Here is a 15,474-nt window from a genome sequence, read left to right as displayed (position 1 = left end):
TCGGGGGTTCTGTCCACATTCCAGAAACGTGCACGTTTGCCTCATTTGGACTACCGTGTCCATAAAGTGTTCATTTGCGATGGATAATGTCGCCGAAGTTTAATAACACGACAAAGAATCGCACACGGTTTAAGAGTTAAATGTTTAATATCCATATTACAACATACAAAGTCACTTCAAAGTGATTGTTTTGTTCCCCTCTCAGGGCGTGACTTGTAAAATCAGAACTTTTAGAAATGTGATAGAAAAAGGTGAAAATTTCAGTGTAAAAACAAACAAACAAAAAAATAAGACCAAGGCACTGACAAACAAATGTATAAAAGTTTTTTTGTTTTTGTTTTCTTTGTGCTGTATAGAGAAAATTGAATTGTAAATGACTCCTGTACAAATAATACAGTACCGTACTTTTTTTAAACGTAAGCTATGCATGTGTCGTGACCACACACACAAATACACACCGTTTATTACAAATGCTGGTCAAGTGTTATTAAACATAACAATCGGACTCAATTTCAGAAGAGAACGGCGAGGCTCTGCTAACCACGTGATTTGTCCACATATTGCTTTGGATACAGGAGGACAGAAAACAGCCACATTTTTTTTTTTTTTAAATCTTCCTGAAAAATTAAGGATACTTGAAGGAAAAGGAAGAAGCAAATACTAGAACATCTCGATTGCACTTTGACAAATCGGAGGAAGATGCATTTTGAAATTATGAATGAAATGAAGGTGGGGAAAACATCCTCCGGTTGACAGCAGAAAACAAAAATACAGTGACTTTCTTTTCGATACCAAAAAGGTAAAAAATAAATTACTTAAAATGGATTCCCTCGCTCAGAATTGCCCCTCCCCCACACACACCCTTTAGTGCATACAGCTCAAATGACACTGGGGGGGGGGGGGCTACAACAGCGCCAAAGTCCTTACAAAAAGATCTCAAGTCCATCAAGTCCTCATGCAAGTTTTTTCTCCCCCTCAATCTCGTCCTTCCACCCCCCGCGAGTGGGCTCCTCACATTTTACGAGTCACGACAATAGTGGTGACGACCCCTGCCATGAACACAGCCACCATTTGCCATGTCGGAGTGCCAAAGTAGGAGCGGATACCATCCTGAAGAAAAGAAAAGAAAAAAAAAAAAAAAAAGATTGAGAAAAATATGATTTTTGAATGATGTGGGGCGGTTTATGGCGTCCTTACCCAGCCTCCTTGCTCCCTGATCCAGTTGAGAACGTGCTCGCGGAGGTAGTCGATGGTCCAGCTGATTATGGTTCTGATGATGTCGGGAACGTTATTAAGCAACGCCTGCGCGGAAAATACATGTTAGACGTTTCGGGGGTGACAATACATAAAAAAGTAATCAAATAAAAACTACAATCATAATGGGATGGATTCAGTCCCAGGCTACTTGAATATTGAAAATGTATACAACTGGAAGATACTTTTCATTGATTTACCCTGAATAAAACCTCAAAATCTGGGATTATTTTTTTCAACCAATTGGTTATCATAATCATTACCGACTTCCAATGAAAGTCACTTACCTCCAGATTATGTAAAAACAAAAAAAAATTTCGGTGATTTCCGGCTTATAAACCACAACTCTTTTCACACGCTTTCAACCCTGCGTCTGATGCGGCTAATTTGTGCATTTTTTCCAACGGCCGCAAGGGGGCACTAGAGCGGAAAAGGGAAGGGTTTCACCGGTGGAATATATGTGCCGAGGAAGTGACTTTTACCGCTGTTTTTTTTTTTTTTTTACTGGCCAAGTTAGCGCTGCGCTAGCCTGCTGCTGCTGTGTTACTGCCGTGTCGCAGTGATTTTTACCAGCATGTTTTTTTTTTTTTAACTGCCCCTGTTAGCGCCGAGCTAGCATTAGTGCCGCACTAGCATTAGCACCGCGCTAGCGGGTTGTTGCTGTGTTACTGCTGCGTCTCAGTGATTTAGGTATGTTTTTTTTTTTTTTTTTAACTAGCCCAGTTTGTACTACCATGTTGTTGCTATGTTAAGCTAAGCTAAGCTAAGGTATTAAAACTTTGAAAACTCTCTGTACCGTCTTTCTTTATAAATATCTTGTGTTTCAATGTCGGACTTGCTGCTTTTACACAGGTGCGTCTTATGTATGTAACAAATGGTATTTCCTTTACAAATCTATTGGGTGCGGCTCTGTTTGGCGGAAATTACAGTACACATACCAACGAAAGCCATTACCTTCAATGTCATTTTTGCTGATTTCTATATAGCCTAAGTCTCGTGAAAACCGCGTATGCTTCAAATTTGGTACTTCTTTGGAACTACATTTGGATTTCAAACAATAGCCATCCTTAGCACTCTGTTGTATAAATACACAAAAAAATGTTCAAAGTTTCGTAAAGTGTAATAAGTGTATGCACTGTAGTATTTGTGCGCCAGAAATATGTCTTTGGGGGTGTCGCTAAGTAAGAACACAAGAAAATAAACCAATGCTAAACAGTTTATTAGGTTTATAGTATAGGTAGTATTATTATAATATAATATTAGGTCACTCACACACACACAAAAAAAGATAACCATACAGCTCACTCATGGATGTTGTTATATGAGTATTACTCATCTAACTGTCTCTTAAAAGTCACTCTTCAGTTATTTTTGGCAATGTTTCTCACTGGCCCAAAACAACAAACAGACGTGCTGCAAATGTGCTTTCACTGACATTTTTCATTGCCTGAGGATTTTTTTTTTTTTTTGTTGTTGCAAACAATTGTGTGGTTAATTTATCTGATTTTCCTGATCCCAAGTTCCAGGTGAGCTTCTGCATGTGAGTTGTGGATTACAGCAGCTCTTTGCGAGTGTCATTTTGTATGTTTGACATGTTCAATAAAAGTCTGAAAGTCTATCCATCAGTAACTAAGAGTGAGTAACTAATTACAGTACCTTAAATCCCACAAATCCCCTTCGCCCCCACATCACTTGCACAGATGCATGTAACACCAGCAGACTATTTTAAATTGGCATCATAAGCTTCCTTCAAGTCTCTTTTTTTTTTTTTTTCCCCCCTCCGGTTCATTCGGCTTGACTCACTTTGATGACGAGTCGACAGGCGAAGTAGAAGAGGGTGACCACTCGGCCCCAGCTGAACTTTCCGTCGGAGAAGATGTCGACGGCCACCTTCACAAACACCTCCCTGCTGGGTTTCAGCGAGGGGCAGTTGATCATCCTTAGCGGGGGAAATTAGAAATCAGATTAGGTTCCGCGTGCACAACTGAGCGAATTTTATTTTGGCTGCCACGGTTAAATTCGCGTGATTGTCGGCAATACTCTTAACCAGTAGCAAGCCAACCACTATGAGCCAAACGCGTGTTTGAGGCTTCGTTACGCCACTCGGTGGAATTACAGCAAACATTGGCGAAGATGAGGGGCCAAAGCCTCGATAGGGGATCAACAGCCCTTTTCTGGACAATCCAAGGCAAGTGACCTTAAACCACAGGTGTCAAACTCAAGGCCCCGGGGGCCAGATCTGGCCCGCTGCGTGATTTTATGTGGCCCGCGGGGGCAAATCATGTGTTTCAACTTCCACGTTTTTTTTTTTTGTTTGTTTGTTCAAATCTGTACCAAAATTTTTGATTGTCATTTCGTAAGTGATAACGTTGAGATATCGCAAGCATTTTTTGTGTTCCCAAGCAACAATAGCTGGAAAAACCAATTACCCTTTGATTTCCGATTCCAAAACTAGTTCATAAATTTCATGTGTAAATATGATGAGGCAGTTAAAGATTTTTAGCATTTCACAGCCATAACGGCCCTTTGAGGGAAACCTCAAGTACAATGTGGCCCGCGACACCCCTGCCTTAAACAATAAAGTCAACTATCTGGGGAAAAACAAAAAGGCACAGAAATATCGTAATTTCCTGCCTACAAGCCGCGACTTTTTTCACACGCTTTCAACCCTGCGGTTTATGCGGTGATCCGGCTAATTTGTGTATTTCTTCTAACGGCCGCAAGGAGGCACTCGAGCAAAAAAGGTAAGAGTTTGACCGGTGCAATATATGTGCCGAGGAAGTGACTTTTACCGGCTCTGTTGGTGCTGTGCTAGCGTGTTGCTGCTATGTTACTGGCGTGTGTCAGTGATCTTTACTGGTAAGTTTTATTTTAACCAGCCCTGTTAGCGTTAGTGCGGCGCTAGCGTTAGCGCTAAACTCTTACTGTGTACAGTCTTTGTAAATATCTCGTTTCAATGTGGACACTTGCGGCGTTTACACGGCTGCGGCCTACGAATGTACCAAACGGTATTTCCTTTACAAATGTACTCGGTGAGGCTTGTAACCAGGTGCGCTCTGTAGGTCGGGAATTATGGTTAGTCAAACTATCGTCAGAAAGACACAGAGATAGGATAATATCACAGGGGGAATTTACATTTTCAGTCGTAAGCAGGCATGCCGACATACAAATAATAGATTTGTCTTTTTTTTCCCTCTTGTTTATATTTAAAAAAAAAAGAAATCTATAACACAAATGGAAACAGAGGTAACCTTTGGAGCTCCACGTTGCCGTCCAGTTCGTCTCCGATCTTCTGGAGGCATTGGGCCAGCCTCTTTTGATTGCCGTCGCATAGCTCGCTTACTCCCAGCTGGGCCCGGGTCACCACAGCGCTGTTGTCCCCGTGCCGACGGACTCGCTCGTAAATGAAACTGCAAGCAAAAACATTTCCACGTCAGTCACACCCAAAGAAATTAAATAAAAAATAAAGCAGGTTTTTGACAACTGTTACATGACAAATGAGCTTACTCCTTTAACAAGACGGTTCCCAATTCCAGGATTTGCTCCTTGGAGTCGCCTGAAACACAAAGAACTGGGGCGGGTTAGGGTACGCGCGCATCGCCGCGACTGCCGTGGTGAAAGCAAAAGAGAGGCCGGAAATAGGAAGCCAGCTTGCGAGAACGCGCCTTTACGTGCGTGCGATCGACGCATCTGCCACACCTGAATCAAGCGGCGAGATGGGAGATAAGGCTGATTTTTTTTTTTTTTTTAGCAGCAGCAGCACGCCGTCACACGATCGACACATTGAGCACCCCTGGTGTACAACGAGGATGGTGGCTTCAAGTGAACAAAAATAAAACACCACCACCTTACATGCATGTTTTTTTTTATTATTTGCATGAAGCTTTCGAAAAAAAAGTATTTGGTCGATACTTGTTGATTTCATCTATTGCAGGGACTGTCTGGAAAATGATAAATGAAGGGATACTTCATGGTTTTCTCGTCACCATCGGTTGTCCACCATACCGACATAGTCAATGAATCCCAGCCCCTTATATAATAAGTGTAAAAAGATAAATATATGCTGTCCACCTTGCAAGGGAAACAAGCAAAAAGCTATAACATCAAAAAAAAAAACCACTGTGGCCTTTTAACGAGAAAGGTGGTCAGTTTGAGGTCAAAGTCGCCAGAACGGTGTAGTTTGTTGCCTCTTTATTTCTCTCGAGACTTAAACTTGAGGGTCGAGCTAACTTGAGGCTAATGTCTGGCCGCTCGTGGCAGGCAAAAAAATGGGTTTAGTTCAGCAAACGACCAATGAACCCACGGTTGTAAAACGTAAATAAATGGCGAAAGGGCAGTACTGTGTACGCGTTCCGAAGCGCCTGCGACGCTGTCACGGGCAATTTAAGTAAGCATAAAGCTGCGTATGGCTAACGTACCCTGTCCGCCACCTCCTGGGTGCGCTGCCATCTTGATTTGTGCGAAGAAGACGCCGAACTTCCGCGTTAAAACACGTGATTACTTGTTTGTTGCCGGGAAGTGGGACAATGAGGTCATCTTTTTTATGACTTTAAAAATCAAACAGTTAGCTTATATATTAAACAAATTACAGTTATCGGAATTTTCTCAAATATTTCCATGTAGTTAGAAGTCATGCACTGTTTAGTGCCGTTGTTGGGTATGAAAATTTGCCTTCGGGTGACATCACACACCCATCCCATTTAACGAAAATACGAAAGTAAGTACGTTTTTTTTGTTTATACGGTGATTCTAAGAAACTATAGTACAGGATATTTTTTTGAATGACACTACATATGAAATAATGACTTGTAAACAACAAAATGTCCAGAAAACGAAAAACAATTGCTGACGTCATTTCCACCCGGCAACGAAACGAAACTAAAAACAGCAATACAGTATTTTAGCGTTTATACTCTGAGAAGTACTGCTAAATATGTCATTTTAGATTAAATTACATACAAAAAATATGAGACGTAAACCCTAACCCAAATTAAAAAAAAAAAACTAATCGGTTGCGTCATTTTGGGAATCCCCCCTCCCCCATTCCCAAAATAATACAAAATGTTTGTACTGTATCTGTCAACGAAAATGCAGATATAAAAACGGCATCGGGTCTTGTTTGGATAATAACTAGAGATTGTCACTGTTCTAATACCTAAATTAAAATATGTATACTATAGATTTCAATCCTACATCAAACAAATGATATTTTCGGTGACCAATGAGAATATGAAAGCAAAGAATAAACACAAATGTCAATCTTCATAAAGTTGTGTTAATAGGGTTTCTATGTGGATAGTGAAAAACATGACCAATTGGGTTTTAAAAGAAATATGAATTCAATACATTTCTTTTAAGCGACACAGTGACTCAACTGGTTGGAACTTTGGCCTCACAGTTCTGGGGATCAAATCCCGGCCTCTCCTGTGTGGAGTTTACATGTTCTCCACGTGCCCGCGTGGGTTTTATCCGGGCACTCCGGTTTCCTCCCACACTCCAAAAACATGCAACATCAATTGGACACTCTAAATTGTCACTAGGTGTGATTGTGAGTGCGACTGTTTGTCACTAGGTGGGATTGTGAGTGCGACTCTTTGTCTCTATGTGCCCTGCGATTGCCTGGCAACCAGTTGAGGGCGTACCCAGCTGTAACCCTCGTGAGGATGGGCCGTTCATAAAATGGTTGAATGGATTAATTACTTTTAGATGCAAGAGAAACTAAACAATAATTACCTGTCAGAAGCTGTGCATTTTAAAATACTTGAAACTTGATAATTTGGTATCTTATCTTTTGAATTCATTACAAAAAGCAACACAATCTGTCCACATGCAACATTTCCCACATTGTCTATTTGCTTCCTTCCTTCTATTAAAGCTTTATGATGATATAATCTTTAAACTGATTGGCCAAGAGAAATAACACAGGCTCATTCTATTGCTCCTTACACAAAAGGCTTGCAAATACTTGTCTGCAGTCGAGCTATCTTGCGAAACAGGCACAAAAATATCACTTAATTTGCATGAAATGTATTTATTCACAATAACAAAAAATGTCTTTGATCATTTATCTATGCCTGGGATTTTTCATGGATTGTAGAACAATTAAATGCTACTATATTCCACAACCAATCCATCATACGCACTATATTTTTATTTCAGCACATATAATTTTATAGATTCCTCTTGTGATATTTGATGGTCTGCCATGAAATTATTTAAATGTGCTTTAAAGGGCCAGCGTGGTGTATCGAGGAATTGGTCTCACCTGCATGACCTCACGATTACCTCTGGTTTAGAGGACTTGGTAGGTGGAGTCATAATGACATCACACTGTGTAATTTCAAACAGCGAGCACGCCGGAATGGACGCCCAATTTATGTCGCACGTTCACCCGCATGACCTCACAATTAGCGCCGTGCTAATTGACCGTCCTCTGGCTTAGAGAAGTTGGTAGTTGGAGTCATGATGACATCGCACTGTGTAGTTTGGAATAATGACCCCGAAATGGACGTCTGCCATAAGTTCCATCAATGCTGTACGAGATCCTCCCAGCGGAAAGGATGCAAATCCTAAGCGGCGTCGGTTCTTGGCTCTCCACGACGGTGAGAAGCTGCCTCCTGTCGACGCCGTCGGTCGGAGGCCCTCATCACCGCCTCACCGGCGCACCGCCACCACAAACCGAGCGCGATCCTCTCCACAGGAAACCCAACAAACACGTCCTGCTCTACCAGGTCACCGGAAGTTTCTCCACGCACGCTCAACACCCTCATTGCTGGCGCCACATGCACGCCTTCAACTCCGTATTGAGCTGCGTGCACCGCAGGAGGCTGCTTCTGCAGTTTTACCCGTGTCCTCCTATGCCGATACAACACGGCAAAACTGAGGAGCAAGTCCCCACGGTGCTGGAACGCTTGGCGCAGACCGCCAATGCAGTCGCGGCAGCAGGCGGACGTGCGACGTGCTGGGCCTTGGAAAGCGTGAAGAGAAAATTCATTTACTGCTTCAAGATGGCCGTGATCCTGTACGTCATATTGTGCATCAGGAACCTGATAGTGGATTGCGTTGACATTCTGGCTGCCGTCACGTACTTAATCGTTCTGTTTAAATTGTGAATTGAAAGAAAAATGTACAAACATCACCCTATCAAAGCTGCAAGGAGAACATTTTGATGACTTTTCAATTCTTAAACTTAGCAAAATGCAACGCAAAAGCGCATAAACCAAAGGCGTCAAATTCATTTTTCTCACCGGCCACATTGTTCTGGTTTCCCTCAGAGGGCCATTATGATTGTGAAACAAAAATATTTAGTCATCTCATCATATTTACATCATCAATTTATGTACTAGTTTTGGAATCAGAAATCAAGGGTAATGTGTTTTTCAACTATTCACGTTTGGTCACACAAAAATGCTTGTAATATCTCAGCTTTATCATTTCTGATATATGACAATTTGAAATTTTGGTACAGATTTTTACAAGAAACATGGAAATTGACACACTGGATTTGGCTTCGCGGGCCACAAAATCATCTGGCGGGCCGGATCTGGGTCTGACACATGTGGCATAAACTCACACAATACATATTATAACACATATGAAGCAAAAAGCTGTTAAAAATGTTTGGGGAAAAGGCGGACATGCACACAATAATACACATGAAATAACCCACCGCAAAGTTAAATATTTTATTGAGTCTCTATACTGTAATGCTACATATTGCTGATTTTTAAAACCAACCAGAAAGTAAATGAGAAGAAAACATTTAGGTAAAATGAAAAATTGTAATTTTTTTATAGCATTAAAAACTATTTTACAACATTTTGCAACTGGCTTTCCGGGGTTGTAATTAGCATAATTTCACTATAATAGATAAAAACATTTTGGCAGAGCTTTTGGTTTAATTATTAAAACTTTATAAAATTACCAAAAAAAAATGTAAATCCTTCAGGGGTTATGATTTGTATCACAAATAAATATACACTGGTGCCTTGAGATATGAGTGACTCGCCGCAAGCGTTCCAGCTGTTATCGTTGGCTTGCACAAGCAGAGTTTAGATAGATAGATAGATAGATAGATAGATGTGTCTTTTTGACAGAAGTGACCTCAGCTCAGCGAGGACACTGGAGGGCCCAGAGAAACATGCGATCTCCATACAGGCGGGGCCGGGATTTGAACCCCGAGTCTTCAGAACTGTAAGGTAACGCTCTTGCCAGTCACTCCACCATTCCACCCATGATGCGAATATCCAGTTTAATTAATCGCTTTGAAAGGTTTGCAACGTGAATCAGTTCCAAATAATTAAAGTACAAAAAAACCTTTTTCGTTTCCCGGCACAAAGGAGGTGTTACGTAACAAACGTCTATTCATCCGGGTTCAAGTAGAGCAGAAATAATCACCCGAAGTTTACGCGAACAGATAATTGGCTGGCGAACAATCCCGGTTTGTGCTGACGAGAATGCGGCACACCTTCCGGCATACCAGCGGAAGGATTGACAAACATCTGCTTCATTTGAGGTAGGCTGCGTCGTTCAGTGTTCGTTGTGAATTAAGCAATCCTGAACTGGTGACATTTGAGGAAGAAGTGGCGAGAACTTCAGGACGCGAGCACCTGCGACTGCATCCAGTCCAGACTGGCAGTGAGGCTACAAGACACAATAAAAAATAAAATCATCTGGATTCTATGAATTTTTGTCACGGTGCATTCACGTCCCGATACCGACCCCTCGCCGGTCAGGCCGCAGCAGGCCTGCACGTGCCAGTTGTGCGTGGTGATGGCGTCCAGCGTGAGGCGCCGCGAGATCTCGGCCGCCGTCATGGAACCTTTCACGTCCTGTTTGTTGGCCAGAACCAGGACGGCGGCGCTCTGCAAGTCCTGAGTGAGAACGAGGGACTGACCGATCAGCTCCGTGGACCGGGTCAAAGGTGAACGACTGGGAAACGGTCTCCGTACCTCGTGCGCGAGCATTCGATGCAGCTCGTCTCTGGTGAGGGTGAGTCGCCCCGGGTCCGTGCTGTCCACAACCAGGATGACGATCTGAAAAGTGCACCGTCGTCGCCCCCAAAAAATAGAATTAGCTCACACACAATTTATCATTAATATTATCAAAATTCCTGGTTAATCAGTGATACGATAAGGACCACAAGACTTAGAAATGCTTATGCAAGCGTCCACGTTATCAGCGCACCTCGGCGTTGGAGTAGTACGAGTACCAGGTACTGCGAAGGCTGGTCTGGCCCCCGATGTCCCACACCAAAAAGTGCGTGTTCCTCACGATGATCTCCTCCACGTTGCTGCCCACCGTCGGCGACGTGTGTACAGCCTCCTTCGTCAGACTGCGAGTCAATCACATCGTGAGCGACATGTCGAGAAACCCGAGTCACTCGTAGATAAGGTGACGCCACTCACAACTGGTAAAGGATGGTCGTCTTGCCCGCGTTGTCCAGACCAACGATAATAACTTTGTGCTCTGGGAGGGGAGGTTTGATGACATTTTTTCAGTTTTAAGAGAACCACAATTGGGAAAAGGGAATAGCGCAAAAAAAATCCTGCTCCGAGTTAACAAATAACGCCATAATTACACAATTACAAGTGTAAATCTATAGATAGTAAGAGCACTGTTTTACTCTTTTTTTATGAATATGATACTAATAATGTAAAGAATAACGTGACTTAATTGATTCAAGCATGCATTAAAATGTAATCAATATTACTTTTGATTACTTTCACTCTTGAAAATAAGGATACATTCATTATATCATTGATCAGTATTGAAGTACAGGAATAGACGCACTGGTTAAGTGGTTATTAAATAGCTAATCATTTAAGCATGTTAGTGACACAAAAAATATATATTTTTAAGAGGGAAATAGAAGATTTATCTAGTTGTTCTTACCCCTATGACCAAACACAGTCATCATCTTTGTGAGAAGGAATCCCATTTCAGAGGGAAGCAGCGAATAAATCCCCACGAATAAGTCTCCTGGTAGAAGTTGAACTGCACTGACTGTCAAATGAACTCTCTTTTTGAAAATCGAAGCCATATTTCACAATAGGAAAAATGGAAGTGAAACGCCTCCGTGAGCTGGGATTTCCCACACGTGCTCGCGGTACTTTAATGCAACTTCCAAGATGGTAGTTTCGTTTGTGTTGTCGGACGACAGAAGAATTGACATGTATTGTTTACAGTTTAAAATTAATGAATTTTCGTGAAGTAATTCATTAATAAGTAATTAATTATCAGTCAGCTTCGATAAGTATGGGGTTTATGTCGTGTTTGTACTTTTAAACGTATTTCGTGTAAACGGAGAGAAAGACGGGAGATTCTAGATTTTAAGTCTTCAAACAAAACTAGTCAACTGTTTATTCGTTATTAGCACTCATTGGATATAAATCTTCATGAGTTTTTTAAATAAATCTTCCCCGGATGGTGTTTCCTAAGAATGGCTATAATTTTTCAAGACGTCGAAAATGTGCGCTTTTGTGTTCAACCCTTTAAAATTACGAGAGTGTGTGAATACTATTTCATATGGACAATTTGCACACCACGAAATTTATACAGAAAATCACATCTACTGGGGATTTTACAATCGTGCCTTGAAAGTTTTACCGGTTGTACGTGAAGGCAACAATCACCGATGAAAGACGTAACTATGACGCACGAGTCATGTCCATATTAGGGCATGTCGGGGTTTCGTTTCAGCGTTCCTTCCGCTGCTACAAGTGAAATTAGGTGTGCCAGCAATAATATAATAGCGTCACAACATAAAGTAACTCAGGGAGGAGGTTGAGTGAATACTGATATTATTTTTTTCTTGGCTTTTTAATTTTTTATTTTTTTTTTAGATGATGAGCCACACAATGTCGTTATGGGAAAGAGTAGTGGAGGCTAGACACAGGACAGAAGTTATTATCTGCGAGCAAAAGTATGGTTTCATGCCTATAGAAAGTGTATCACAGATGCATTATTTGACTTGAGGATGCTCGTGGAAAAGTACAGAGAAGGTCAGAAGGAGCTGCATTATGTCTTTGTAGACCGAGAGAAACCCTATGACAGAGAACCAAGAGAGGGACTGCGGTACTGCATGCGCAAGTCTAGTGTGGCGGAGAAATGTGTTAGAATAGTACAGGACATGTATGAGGGCAGCAGAACAGCGGTGAGATGTGCCAGAAGAATTTAAGGTAGAGGTGGGAGTTCATCAGGGATCCGCGGTGAGCCCCTTCGTGTTTGCGCTAGTAACGGATAGGCCGACAGACGAGGTTAGACTGGAATCCCCTTGGACATTGTGGATATTCTGATCTGCAGTGAAAGCAAGGAGCAGGCAGAGGAACAATTGTAAAGATGGAGGCACGCACTGGAAAGGAGAGGAATGAAGATAACCTGAAATAAGGAGGGGGAAGAGTGAGGCTCCGAGGAGAAGAGATAGCGAGGGTGGACGACTTCAAATACTTGGGGTCAACAATAGAGAGCAAAGGAGATTGTGGTAAGGAAGTGAAGAAACGGGTCCAAGCGGGATGGAAGAGTTGGCGGAAGGTGTCTCGTGTTCTATGCGACAGAAGAGTCTTCGCTAGGATGAAGGGCAAAGTTTATAAAACAGCGGTGAGGCGGGATTAGAGACGGTGGGACTGAAGAGACGACAGGAAGCAGAACTGGAGGTAGCAGAAATGAAGATGTTGAGGTCCTGGCTCCGATTGAGTATGTTGGATAGGATTAGAAATGAGATCATTCGAGGGACAGCCAAAGTTGGAGGTTTTGGAGACAAGGTTCGAGAGAGCACACCGAGATGGTTTGGACATGTCCAGAGGCGAGAGCGAGAGTATATTGGTAGGAGGACGGTAAGGATGGAGCTACCAAGGAAGAGAGCGAGAGGAAGACCAAAGAAAAGGTTGATGGATGTTGTGAGGGAGGACATGAAGACTGTGGGTGTTAAGAGAGGAAGATGCACGAGATGGGCTTAGATGGAAAAAGATGACACGCTGTGGCGACCCCTAACGGGACAAGCCGAAAGAAAAAGAAGAATGTAACCAGGAACACCTAAATATCGAAGTCCATTCTGCATTTTTATGACTCCACAAAGAAACTTTACGGCCATCCGTAAGGAACTTTAGAGAGGTTCAAAGTAATTAAAATTATGAATTAAGACGAATCCTCAGTGACTTACAGGAGGAGCATTTTGATTGGCCGTGTCGACCTCTGAAGCCGTCTTATTGGGATCTGTGACACACACAAAAAACTGCACGGCGGTATTTTCTGCTTACATTTTTAATTAAAATACGAATTTATCCACAGATTAAAAATGAAAGGCAGAAAAAGCAACAAATGTGGCTACAATCAGGCACCAATGATACATGTGATCTCATTATATATATATTTTAAACAATTGCGATAATGCAACAATAACATTGTTCAATATTAATTTATCCAGATGAAGATGGGAGGAAGGGCGCGGGGGGGGGGGGCAGATAATTAATGATTAAAGCCTCTCACAACCTCACAAGTGGAGTTTAAAAAAAAATTAGAGCTGGGGGGGACATAAATTGTGTCGATATGATTTCAAGCGAGTATATCTGAGCATAAATAACACAAAATAAAGCCAGATGAGTTGGACCGAGACGAAGAGACAACGTGGCCCGCGAAGAAGGAGTGTTAAGAGTTTTTAAGACGGCGGCTGCGCTGTCGGCGGACATGGCTTGGAGAGACCTTCCGGCACTTGGGATTGTGGGGCTTTAACTGCAGAGGGATGAGGGCGGGGGGCACACTGAACACTACAACGGAGGAGAGAACTGAGTCCATAAAAATTATCCAACATAGAACGACTTGTCCACCTGCTTTTTTTTTTTTTTTTTTTTTAAGGTCCTGGTGGTAAGCAGTGGAGATTCAAAAAGGCAAGGCATGGGGCGACCCAGGCACTGCACACTAGTGGGGGTGGGGGGTAGAGGGGGCGTGATATAGACCCTGTTTAAGACTTGGGAGGACAGACGTGACGACGTCCTCGCAATTTACCGAAGCTTGACAGAGATGACAATCAGAACGTGTGGCGTCCCTCGTGCTGTCTCGTGACATTCATGCAGTATTAACATGTAAAAATAAAAATTAAAAAAAAGTACACAAATCCCCCACTATTCGCAAATTCACGTCGTCAAGGGTTTTGAGGGAAAACCGTCCTTAGCTAGCCATTTTGGTGCTTCTTCTGTAAGATTGGTGTCTATTAGAGGCCAGTGCTTCAAAAAGTATCACATTTGGAACAATTGGTATAATTTCTAACTATTATGTCCAATACATTTTTACAGAATATTGGTTTAAGTGAAGTTTTTATTGAGCTAGGTTCAAGGAGAGTGTTAACATTCAAACAGCATCTAATCCAGTAATATTAAAAATAGCTTTTTTACGACTAAAACCGTTTCATAGATACGTGAACACTTGGGCTTACTACACTACTGTATTTTATTGTAGGTTACTATTTTTGTTACTTGGAGAGCCAAGTGTTTTGTTTTTTTTTAAAGGTACACTAAAACGTTTGAGGATAAAGCCAATATAGGCAATAAATATATATGTTGTTTTTTTTTTTTTTTAGGGAGGCAAATAGTGGGGGATTACTGTCGTCGTCGGATGTAAACATTTGCCGTCGGCTCCTCTTCCCTCCCCTCAGCGGATGTAGACGTCCCTGCCCCAATCATCCTGGTTCTTGTTGCGGCCCTTGTTGCTGCCCCCCGTGTCCAGCGGCTCCTGGCAGTAGCGCTCCCTCAGCTTGGCTCGCCCGTGATGCTGCTGGCCTCCGTGACTGGGTGCAGGCGCCTGGTTCAGGTTCTCCTGGTCCGGCTCAGCTCCCTCGTCCTCCCAGGACGCCTGGCGCCCGTGGTGATGCGCCAGGTGTAGGCGGCTGCCCCCTCCTCCTCCTCCGCCGCCGCCTCCTCCGCGGTAAGGCTCTGGCTCCTCGTAAGGGTCGGTCTCGATGTCCATGCAGGAGTCTCCGGCCTCGGTGTACGCCGAGTCCCGGCTGCCCTGCGTCTCCGAGTCAAAGGTGTCTTGCCTGGATAGGGCGCGGCCGCTGCCCCCTCGGGGTTGGCCGCGAGAGGAGCGCAGGTACGCCTGCTGATGTGGCTGATGCTGTTGCTGATGCTGAGGTTTTACGCCCAGGTCGGCGTGGTATTCGCTCCCGCCGCACTCCGTCCCCTCCCGTTTGGGGGGCTCGCCGTGCACCAGGTTGGATCCCTGCGACCA

At 43.0% G+C, this 15,474-nt stretch overlaps 3 protein-coding genes across 7 annotated transcripts in view; all 3 read right to left on the bottom strand.

Moving 5' to 3' along the window:
* Window positions 1-128: 128 nt before the first annotated feature.
* LOC133514110 (apoptosis regulator BAX-like) lies at window positions 129-5,758 on the bottom strand. 2 transcript variants are annotated; one of them, XM_061845458.1, is made up of 6 exons: window positions 5,673-5,758; window positions 4,762-4,810; window positions 4,506-4,664; window positions 3,058-3,193; window positions 1,198-1,302; window positions 129-1,110 (listed from the first exon to the last, which is right to left on the bottom strand). In XM_061845458.1, the coding sequence occupies exons 1-6, from the start codon at window positions 5,701-5,703 to the stop codon at window positions 1,012-1,014; spliced, it is 579 nt and encodes a 192-aa protein (XP_061701442.1). In that variant the 5' UTR covers window positions 5,704-5,758; the 3' UTR covers window positions 129-1,011. The 2 variants fall into 2 exon arrangements, with proteins under 2 accessions (XP_061701442.1, XP_061701441.1); XM_061845457.1 differs by having other exon boundaries at window positions 4,762-4,825; window positions 5,673-5,741.
* A 3,167-nt stretch (window positions 5,759-8,925) lies between these two features.
* On the bottom strand, window positions 8,926-11,286 carry arl5c (ADP-ribosylation factor-like 5C). The gene is made up of 6 exons (XM_061845459.1): window positions 11,149-11,286; window positions 10,662-10,722; window positions 10,441-10,588; window positions 10,206-10,289; window positions 9,976-10,127; window positions 8,926-9,897 (listed from the first exon to the last, which is right to left on the bottom strand). The coding sequence occupies exons 1-6, from the start codon at window positions 11,192-11,194 to the stop codon at window positions 9,849-9,851; spliced, it is 540 nt and encodes a 179-aa protein (XP_061701443.1). The 5' UTR covers window positions 11,195-11,286; the 3' UTR covers window positions 8,926-9,848.
* A 791-nt stretch (window positions 11,287-12,077) lies between these two features.
* The window catches only part of cacnb1 (calcium channel, voltage-dependent, beta 1 subunit), a 40,781-nt gene continuing 37,384 nt past the window's right edge, over window positions 12,078-15,474 (bottom strand). For 2 of the 4 annotated variants that reach the window (XM_061845432.1, XM_061845433.1), the window contains one exon: window positions 12,079-15,465. In XM_061845432.1, coding sequence (XP_061701416.1) covers window positions 14,899-15,465 — 567 coding nt within the window. In that variant the 3' untranslated portion in view covers window positions 12,079-14,898. Of the gene's footprint in view, window positions 15,466-15,474 lie in introns of all 4 variants that reach the window. The other 2 variants (XM_061845434.1, XM_061845431.1) reach the window with 2 other exon arrangements.

The sequence above is a fragment of the Syngnathoides biaculeatus genome, chromosome 16 (assembly GCF_019802595.1).
Source record: "Syngnathoides biaculeatus isolate LvHL_M chromosome 16, ASM1980259v1, whole genome shotgun sequence".
Lineage (NCBI taxonomy): Eukaryota > Metazoa > Chordata > Actinopteri > Syngnathiformes > Syngnathidae > Syngnathoides > Syngnathoides biaculeatus.
Note: the sequence above shows the minus strand (reverse complement) of the source record. Positions and strands in the feature narration are given on the sequence as shown.

What these genes read in the sequence shown, in the direction of transcription:
- LOC133514110 (XM_061845457.1), bottom strand. Translation starts at nt 5,703, where the DNA reads ATGGCAGCGCACCCAGGAGGTGGCGGACAGG. An exon ending in CCCAGGAGGTGGCGGACAGG is followed by an intron (nt 4,826 to 5,672) that starts GTACGTTAGCCA and finishes AACCCGCCCCAG; the next exon opens with TTCTTTGTGTTTCAGGCGAC. An exon ending in TCAGGGAGCAAGGAGGCTGG is followed by an intron (nt 1,111 to 1,197) that starts GTAAGGACGCCA and finishes TCTTTTCTTCAG; the next exon opens with GATGGTATCCGCTCCTACTT.
- arl5c (XM_061845459.1), bottom strand. Translation starts at nt 11,194, where the DNA reads ATGGGATTCCTTCTCACAAAGATGATGACTGTGTTTGGTCATAGGG. An exon ending in GACTGTGTTTGGTCATAGGG is followed by an intron (nt 10,723 to 11,148) that starts GTAAGAACAACT and finishes CTCCCCTCCCAG; the next exon opens with AGCACAAAGTTATTATCGTT. An exon ending in TGCGGCCTGACCGGCGAGGG is followed by an intron (nt 9,898 to 9,975) that starts GTCGGTATCGGG and finishes TGTGTCTTGTAG; the next exon opens with CCTCACTGCCAGTCTGGACT.